This window comes from Pristiophorus japonicus, chromosome 2, assembly GCF_044704955.1.
Source record: "Pristiophorus japonicus isolate sPriJap1 chromosome 2, sPriJap1.hap1, whole genome shotgun sequence".
Lineage (NCBI taxonomy): Eukaryota > Metazoa > Chordata > Chondrichthyes > Pristiophoridae > Pristiophorus > Pristiophorus japonicus.
The window spans coordinates 132,194,840-132,204,929 of NC_091978.1; the positions used below are offsets into that span (position 1 = coordinate 132,194,840).

Sequence of the window (10,090 nt, forward strand, 5' to 3'; positions counted from 1 at the left end):
ATTGTATGAAATGTTATAACAAAAAGGGTGAATAATGAAACTTGTAACAATGAGCATACAGCAACTGAGTCTGAGGATTATCCAAAAAAATCCAAAGAATTGAAATATATTAAATCTACTGACAATTAAAAGCTCCTTTTTCTTTTAATTCACTACTTTCTAAGGCCATTTTTCCCCCATTCATCTGGGTATTTAAACGGTTGGACCATTTTTGCTGAGGAGTTGCCAGCAACGCACGGTTTGTTACTCCTTCATTTTTTGTACAGCTTTCTTCCAAAAAATTAGTTAATGCTGATTTCAATGCATTTGATCACTTTGAAATAAATATACTAGCCAGGCACTTATAATAGTGATTTGTATCCAAACCAAAGTTGTACTTTTCTCTATTCAAAACTTATAAAGGTGTAATATGTTAAACACGAGTAATCATGTATGCAGCAAAACTCTAGTTTACACTCCTTGTAAGTTGGCAGAAACATATTGTTCCCATATAGTGGTCATATCTGTTATGGTAAGATATCCATCATTTGTAAACACTGAAAAAAGAGTTAATCAACCTCCCAACTAATGCAGCTTTTACTACATCGCCAAGAAATATATTATTTAATTAAACTACCCGACTTGCACGGAACTTTGTCAGAAATCTGTACTTTGGTATGCTACACAGGAAGTTGGATTTTTGTACGTGCTTCGGAATAACATTCGGTCTGCAGAGGCCAGTGAAAGGGACCTGCCTCTTTAAGATCTGGCTACCCTTCCCACTGCGGTGGATCATATGCAAATTAGCCATGTGCATCATACAGCGGGGCAGCTGTTTGTGTTTCCTCTGCTGTTCCATTAGTTCAGTTAACATTTCTGGCTGCTGCATAATAACAAGTAATTTATATACTACAGAACAAAGCAACCGAATGAATAAAGCACCATCCCAATTTGAAAAGCAAGTTTAGTGTTCTACTCACCAGACCATTACAGTTGCTTAAAGCCACTGTTGTAGTGTTGTATTCATGTTGTGCATATCCCACGTAATGGCAGTTATCAATAAAATCGTGTTTCCATTCAGGACCATCATTCCCCCAATATTCTACGATAAAATGTCTGGCGATTAATTTAGTGTTTAAACTCAAGTTTAGATGAAAGTGCTTTCCATAGGCGGACAGTCTGTAAAATAATTTAGATTCGGCTGGATCACGAGGTGTAACATCCGAACTCCTCCTTCGCCTTGAATGTCTAGAGCTTTTCCCACTGTCGTTCAGGAAACCTCCGTTATGGTCCACTCGAACAGGAACCGTCAGCTGATAATGTTCAAGGTAAGAAAGGAATTCCTCTTTGAAATCATAAGGTGGAAAGATCCAGGAAGTGGGCGTGGAAGAAAAGAAAAAGGACGTGACAAAGTACTACTAAAACACCAGTCAAAAATCATTCCATCCAATCTAAAGGGAGAGTAGCTGCCAAGTATTTTCAAAATGCAGCGATGTTAAGCTATGTAACTACATCACATAGTCCAGTAGTAAATCAGTTAATACCTCAGAATTAATGGAACCACGTCAGATGCAGTAAGTTGGGAAGGACAAAGACATCAAACTAACCAGACTTATGCAGAAAAAGTTAACTGCACCATCCCTTGAAAGGTGATCTAGTAATAATTAGCATATTGCAAAATATTGCTATTAACACCCCAAGTGCAATATGTGGACTCTGCTATGTAGACAAACCAAATTTATGCAAACTCCTGACATAAACAAAACATTAAAGAATGTGTTCTGGATCTCGTTCAGATTGGACCAAATGAGTTATTTTCGGTCTATCCCGATCCCCAATCTACTGTATATTACGGGGCTGTATTCAACAGGTTTGCATCAAGTCACTCACATACAGTTCAGTCCAATCGTCTTAACTAAATTCTGCTGCTGCACTCGGTCAAAAATGTAGATTTAAAAATAATTTTTTTTTTAATTTTTCGTTGCCAATCTTTCCAATTCTTTGTCAAATCACAAACGCCAGAGGTCACCTTGCACACATCAAGGATCACTCTGCGCCAATGCTCTTAGCCACAGTTGTAACAAAGTAAAAATGAACTTGTGCCATCAAAAGCCAACATCGTTTATTTCTGTTTTAAAGCCTTGGTGATGTGGCGCTAGTCTACAGTGTATTGGTCATGATGAGAAGATCCTACCTTGAGAACTGTAAGAAAGCCTTGTGTCACTGTCAAATTCCGAAGCAGCCATGACTAGGCTCAAAATCCAAGTCACCGTCTTCCACAAAATTTCCATAATTTAGTGAACCTAAAGCTGTTTGTGGCTACCTTTGCGCTAGACAGTTTTGTCGACTCCAGAAGCGCACCATAACAAGCCCATGGGTCGCGGCGTCCTCGGCACGTTTCCGTGCGGCGGCGGCGGCGATGCCTCAGCGCCGAATGGCCCAGCAGCGCCTGCACCAGCCCGTGTGCCCACTCATCCCTGCGCCCAAAGCCAGCAGCAAAGCCGCGAAACCCTCAGCACCGACACTCATTGGCCGTGTATTGGGACTCAGTCATCCGTATGCCTGCAAAAGGGGAACGCAATGCATTAATGATGCTATTGTCCACTCTTATTCTCAGTAAATTTCTTGTGCGGGTCATTTTAGCTTATTCAGATTTTGGATTATATAGATTTATTTTATGTCGCTATAGACTGAATGCACAGTTACTACTGACTGTAAGGTTCAGACTAAAGAAGATTCAAAGGCCAGATACGTGAAGTAGATCGGAGAGGAAATGCACAGTCTCTCTCCTCCCCTTTAAAGCCTGGGATTGTTGACTTCTTAACATCCGGTCTCTGACAAGGAAAATCACACAATTAAGAAAATACAGCTGACGAGAAAACAGTGCAAAACTCATGTCACGCGTCTTCCTAATCTAAAGGAAAAGGCATCAGAATCGACAGCAAACCAAAACAACTCGCTCGTGATAACTCGTGCCTTCCAACCAGAGTGAAACCAAAGGTTTATATTTAGTTAAAAAGTGCTCCTGCAGCGCTTTCCCACAACCCTGAGCCTACATCAGCCCATTGGCAGCGACAAATGCAGCATGGAATGTAAGTGAATAGTGAAGCTCCCTGTGGAGAGGCCGAGCCGCCCCACACCAGGAGCCCGCTCTTCCAGTCAATCCACAGGGACCGCCGATCACAGCCTTGGGAGCCATCACCTTCCCGCGAACTGCCTGAATGCAGCAAGAGCGCTAGGTGGTAGGGTGGAGAGGGAGAGTGGATGTGGAGGGATAGAGAAAGATGGTGGAGGAGGTGAGGGAGGGGGTAGGGTGGAGGAAGAGGAGGTTGGAGGAGGTAGGGTGGAGGAGGTAGGGTGGAGGAAGAGGGGAGGGGAGGAAGAGGGGAGGGAGGAAGAGGGTGGAGGAAGAGGGTGGAGGAAGAGGGTGGAGGAAGAGGGTGAGGGTAGGGTGGAGGAAGAGGGGAGAGAGGGTGGAGGGTGAGGGTAGGGTAGAGGAAGAGGGTAGGGGAAGTTTGGGGAGAGGGTGGTGAATTGGAGGAAAATGAGCAAATGGGGAGGAAGGGGAGGAGAGGGTGAATGAAGGGGGAAGACTGGAGGAAGGGGGAAGAGTGTGGAAGAAGAGGGGAGTGTGGGGGAAGGCAGAGGGAATATGGAGAAGGAAGAGTGGAGCAGAGAGAGGGAGAGGGGAGCAGGCAAGGCAGCTGAAGGGAGGGAGATGGAGGGAGAGGGGGAGGGAAGAAGAAGAAGGAAGTAGGGCAGAAAGGGAATTGGAGAAAAGAGGGTTAGAAGGAGAGGGGAGGGAGCGAGTGGGATAAGGAATAGGAAGGGGAGGGAGCATGGGATAAGGAATAGGAAGGGAAGGGGAGCGAGTGGGATGAAGGATAGGGAAGGGGAGAGGGAAGGAGGGGAGGAGGAATGAGAGGGAAAGGGGAGGAGGTAGCGAGGAAGTGGAGAGGGAAGAGGGGAGGAGAGTATGGAATGAGTGGATGGGAGTGGAGGAGCAGGAATGAAGGATGGGAGAGGGGATAAAACGGGAGGACAGGTGTGTGGAGGGAAGGGTGCAGCAAGAGGGGGGAGGGGAGAGGGTTAGGGGTTGAAGGGCAGGGAGGAGGAAGAGAGATGGAGAATTGGGAGGGGGAAGATTTGACAGGAGTAGGAGATGTGGAGAGGGGAGTAGGCAGGAGAGGAAGGACAAAAGGTAGGAGGGTGAGGGTTGGAGTGAGTGGATGGGAGTGGAGGAGCAGGAATGAAGGATGGGAGAGAAACGGGAGGACAAGAGTGTGGAGGAAGGGTGCAGCAAGAGAGAGCGATGGGGAAAGGAGTAGAGAAGGGGTTGAAGAGCAGGGGAGGAGGAAGAGAGATGGAGAACTGGGAGGGGGAGATTTGACAGGAATAGGCAGGAGAGGAGGATGCAAAGGGTCGGAGGGTGAGGGGAGGAGTGGAGAGTTGGAGGGAAAGAGAGGAGATGGGTGAAGGAGTGGGAGAAGCGAGTGACTAGTGGCGTCCCGCAAGGATCTATGATGGGGCCTCAACTATTCTCTGTATTTATTAACGACTTAGACGATGGGATAGAAAGCCACATATCCAAATTTGCCGATGACACAAAGAAAGTCGGCATTGTAAGAAGTGTAGATGGAAGCATAAAATTACAATGGGACACAATCTAAGGATAAGGGGTAAGCCATTTAGGACCGAGATGAGGAGGAATTTCTTCACCCAGAGAGTGGTGAACCTGTGGAATTCTCTACCACAGAAAGTTGTTGAGGCCAATTCACTAAATATATTAAAAAAGGAGTTAGATGAAGTCCTTACTACTAGGGGAATCAAGGGGTATGGTGAGAAAGAAGGAATGGGATACTGAAGTTGTATGTTCAGCCATGAACTCATTGAATGGCGGTGCAGGCTAGAAGGGCCGAATGTTTCTATGTTTCTATATCGATAGATTAAGCAAATGGGCAAAACTGTGGCAAATGGATTTCAATGTAGGCAAATGTGAGGTCATCCACTTTGGACCTAAAAAGAATAGAACAGGTTACTTTCTAAATGGTGAAAGCTAAAAGCATTGGACGTCCAAAGAGACTTAGTGGTCCAGGTACATAGATTATTAAAATGTCATGAACAGGTACAGAAAATAATCAAAAAGGCTAATAGAATTCTGGCTTTTATATCTAGAGGATTATAATACAAGGGGGTAGAAGTTATGCTAAGTTCAGGTCTGGGTACCACACCTTAGGTAGGATGTATTGGTGTAGGAGGGACTGCAGCGTAAGTTTACCAGAATGATACCTGGACTCCCAGGGTTAAATTACAAGGAGAGATTACACAAACTTTGGTTGTCTTCCCTGAAATTAGGGAAGGTTAGGGGTGATTTGATCGAAGTTTTCAAGATTTTAAGGGGAACAGATACTGTAGAGAGAAACTATTTCTGCTGGCTGGTAAGTCTAGGACTTAGGGGGCATAGTCAAAACACTGGAGAAGCACCACCAATGTTGCCTCCGCAAGATCCTGCAAATCCATTGGCAGGATAGGCGCATCAACATCAGTGTTCTCGCTCAGGCCAACATCCCCAGCATCAGAGCATTGACCACGCTTGATCAGCTCCGTTAGGCAGGCCACATCGTCCGCACGCCCGATACTAGACTCCCAAAACAAATGCTCTACTCAGAGCTCCAACACGGCAAGCAAGCCCCAGGTGGGCAGAGGAAACGCTTCTAGGACACCCTCAAAGCCTCCTTGAAAAAGTGCAACATCCCCGCGACACCTGGGAATCCCTGGCCCAAGACCGCTCAAAATGGAGGAGAAGCATCTGGGAAGGCGCCGAACACCTCGAGTCTCTTCGCTGGGAGCACACGGAAACCAAGCGCAAACAGTGGAAGGAGCGACACGACAACTCACCCATCCCTCCAACCACCATCTGCCCCACCTGTGACAGAAACTGTATGTCCCACATTGGACTCATTAGTCATCTGAGAACTCATATTAGTGTGGAAGCAAGTCATCCTCGACTCCGAGGGATTGCCTAAGAAAAGAGGGGGCGTAGTCTAAAAATTAGAGCCAGCCCTTAGTGAAATCAGGAAACACTTCTACACACAAAGGGTGGTAGCCATTTGGAACGCTCGTCCACAAACAGCAATTCATGCTAGATGAATTGTTAATTTTAAATCTGAGATTTTTGTTAACCAAAGGTGGGTATATGGAGTTAGGTTGTAGATCAGCTGTGATGTCATTGAATGGCGGAACAGGCTCAAGAGACTAAATGGCCTAATCCTATTTCTATGTGCCTATGAGCAGGAAGGGAGAGGAGAGTAAGTGGAGAGGAAAAATGCGGGTATAGAAGAAAGAGAGATGAAGAAAGGAAAGGGGGACCATTGACTGAGGAGAAATAGGGAGAGAGGAGGCAATGGGACATTTTCCAATGTTAAAGGTGTTATATAAATGCAAGTTGTTTTTGTTGTTGAAAAGGAGGCAGAGCAATGGAAGATAGGGGTGGGATGGGAGCAGCGGAAGAACAACCAGGAAGGAAGAAAAGCAAGGGAGCAAAGGGGGAGGAACAAGTGAGAGAATAGCAGGAAGATGAGAAGTAATCTCGAGCTGAGGAAAGCAAACTGGAAAAGCAAAAAGGAAGGTTGAACCCACTGGAGGAAAAGGGGAGCAATGGAGAAATGGCAAAAGAGAGGAGAGAACAGGATGAGGGAAAGAATAACGGGGAGAGAAGTGCAACTTTTGGTGAGCGAGCAACAAGGAAAGGAGAACGGGTGAAAGCAATAGGTAGACAAAGGATAAAAGTAACAGAGGGGGCAACAAGCGGAAAGCAAAGGGAAAACAAAGGAAGAGGGGAAAGTTTTTTTTTAAAGCTATCAGGGAGAGCGGGCGGGGAGCAGCAAGAGGACAGAGGAGGAGGGGAGGAGGAGGAGCGAGCGAGGGGGGCGGGTGTGAGCGAACCTGGAGCACTGGAAGCAACCAGGAGCCGGCCGCTCCCCGCCACAAAGCGAGGCCTGTGTAACACAGGGCAAGTAAGAACAGCCTCAGGGCGACTCCGAGAGAATCCTGAGAGTGAGCTCCAATAACATATTACAATGAGCAGGACCAGGCAAGGCGAGAGTTAGATGGAGCCCAGAGGGGAAGACACCGAAGGTGGTGAGGGACCGCATCACTTCGCGGGAAAAGGGAGCGCTTAGAAGCGGGCGAACAAATTGAAGTCAAAGGGGTGTCACCAAACCAAACCAAAGCCTGGCCTCAGGCTAAAGCTAGAAGGGATTCTGCATGATCTATATTTAAAATAAAATATTTTTAAAAGGGACGAAGCAGGAGGTGGGAGTGGCGACCACCGCTGGCTGACTTGTCTAGATTACACTTCCCTGGCACATCATAACAGCTGAATCATTTTTAGGCTGAAAAAATGAAATAGATTTGCGACTCCGAATGTAGTGACATCGGCTTTATAGAGTCAGTGCCAAAATTGTGAAACAGAGGAAATGGACCATGAATTACAATTAGAATAATTTATTTAAAAGCTTTTCTATTTTGATAAAAGTTTGATCATAACTCATTGAGTCTGAAGTTGTAGCACAGTAGTTAACGATGACCAAGTGCACACAAAAGTCACGTTAGCCAAGTGCATGCGAAAGTTCGCATTCAGTGGGAGACCCGCGGAACATAAAACAGTGACACGGTTTGAGATTTGAGATAAGCGCGCATCATTAACTTCTAAACCGATAGGGTTAGCCTGGTCCAAGTGGCAAGTGTATGTTGCTAGGGAAGTGAAGGGGGAGGGGCAGTAACTCAATCCTAGGATATAAAGTCTGCGGCTCCCCGCTGAAGTTGCAGAACTGCTCCTTGCATTGAATGGTTACCGTTTCAGCGGAGAGATAAATAATACGTCCCTCAGCTACCGTCAGAATTCTGCAACGAAAAAATATGACTTTCCTTTTTAATAAAAAATATAAAAGTCTGATCTCCGATACAATGATTGCAGAACACGAGCACTCTTTTTTAAATCAAATTTTGGGCGGAAATCACACCAGGAATAGACTCTGAAAAGAAAACCAAACTTTGCAGACGTCACCAAAGTCAGGTTTGGCTTTATAACCTGTGCTGTGTTTCCTGCGTCGTGCCGAGTAAGTTTTCCAGGAGCTGTCAGATTTCTGCTGGACAATCCCAAATTTTTCAGTGAAGCAGCTACGAAAAGGCTAGACACTACAAAAACATAGCCCACAGTTGGCCATTCAACGTCAGCATTTCAACGTCAAAAAGAAGCAAATTAAAACTTTTCATACATAGAGGGAAACGGAATAGGCTCGGTAGAGTCAATATAAAGTAACATTCAGCAGCCCATTCCCAGACAGCAGCTCGAAATCTATTTGGATAAAACGCGTGTGACCCAGACAGTTGGCATTTGTCCCAAATACATTACACCGGCAACTCAAATAAAAACAAGCGTCTCTACAACAATGAAAGAGTTGGAAAGTCTGTGCCTTCTTGCACACTTTTAAGTCTTGTTGCAATGTTTAAAGATATATATATATAGGTTGCTTTCTATAGTCACACTCCCAACATTTGATTAGTTGGAACGACGCATTCTTAAAAAACCCTCACAAATCACACGAGGTACGGATTACATTAAAGAACATTATTCTGCATAGCGTTTTGTTACTCTCCTAAAATCAGGCAAAAAATGCAACTATCATACTTAAAATGCACGAGAGGATCTGCTAAATTAAGGTTTCAAACATATAATCGCAAAAAAGACCAAACGACCCCTTCAGTGCAGTCCATTTCAGCAAAAATGTGAAATAATTGAAACTGCTTCAGTGTCCAATCCCATTAATTTACAATACAACTTGTAGTGAGCTTTAGCAGTAAAACGACACTTTAAGATAGACAAAGGGGTCGGAAAAATGCCTTTACCGTTTTCATCTTCATTCTGGGAAGGTTTTAAGTGCAGCTTTCAAACAATAGACCGTGCACACTGGCGATCCGTACCAACCAATTCTACTCTCTCGAAACCACAAGAGTTATTTTCATCCAGAACAAAATCCTGCAGTTTGGAGGGGGGTGGGGGAGGTGAAGGGGGGGGGGGGGGGGAGTGGGAGCTTACTGAAGTTACTGACTTGGCAGAAACTGGGATGCCATCAGCCACCACCAAGCAACATAGATTTTTTACCCACTGACTCCTCTCTCCCGGGCAGTTGAGCTCGTACAAAGCTATACAGGACGTTGGAAAAGTAAGGCAGGCAATACAACAAAGTATCTGAAACAACCCCGATCTGACTACCGGCCTTCAGCCAAGTTTAGACTTGCAATCTGGCAATCCGATGTGTGCTACAGAGCGTACTTACGTCAGTGAAAAATGCAGATGTGCTTTTTTTCCACAGACCGGGTTGTGCGCATGTCTTATGGGTCACGTGAAGGGGAGGGGGCGACGAAGGGGTCCAGTCAGGGTGAAACTGGCATAGGAGAACCCAGCATAGACTAAACTTCAAAAAACTACACCATTATCACTTTAAAGTGAGCGACTACCTAGCTCGCATACTGTTTCTGCTTAATAGTAACACTTTGCGTTGCTGATTAAGGACATTAATTTTCTTCAGTCCGTATTCAACAGGGAAACAAATTATAGCTCGGAAACACACATGTCATCTTATTTTAATGCTATCACGGCGGGGTGGGGGGGGGGGGGGCATTTATTCTTAGATTGTTATTCGTCTTGATGAGATTACAGCCGGTACAGTTTTTTTGTTGCAAGCGTTTCCACTTAAGATTACATTATCTTCAATATTAAGTACACGGGGCAATTTATTACAGTTTAAAACTCCCATGAAAAGCTTAACGCAGTCACAATAGCAGAAGCAGCGCAGTTATTCGTCCTAAAAGCTCTTCCTAAACATGACTTAAATTAGAATGGATTGGAAGTCGATTTAACTTTACATTCCAGTGGCAGCACCAGCATAAACTTTTAAATAGCCTCAAGCCATCATAGCATTTATCGGGGAAACACATTCATGCGCTAGTGAAAATAATGTAGTCAAGCAAATTGTCAGTTGTACTGTAGAAATTAACCTCTACATTTATTAGTGGTGGGGCAAAACTATATAGCTAGCCATTTAAG

At 45.0% G+C, this 10,090-nt stretch overlaps 1 protein-coding gene across 1 annotated transcript in view; it reads right to left on the reverse strand.

The window, feature by feature from the left end:
• Positions 1-2,270, reverse strand: part of adamts6 (ADAM metallopeptidase with thrombospondin type 1 motif, 6) — a 400,523-nt gene extending 398,253 nt beyond the window's left edge. The window contains exons 1-2 of the mRNA XM_070869378.1: positions 2,174-2,270; positions 960-1,324 (exon numbers count right to left, since the gene is read on the reverse strand). Coding sequence (XP_070725479.1) covers positions 960-1,324; positions 2,174-2,270 — 462 coding nt within the window. The remainder of the gene's footprint in view (positions 1-959; positions 1,325-2,173) is intronic.
• Positions 2,271-10,090: the final 7,820 nt, after the last annotated feature.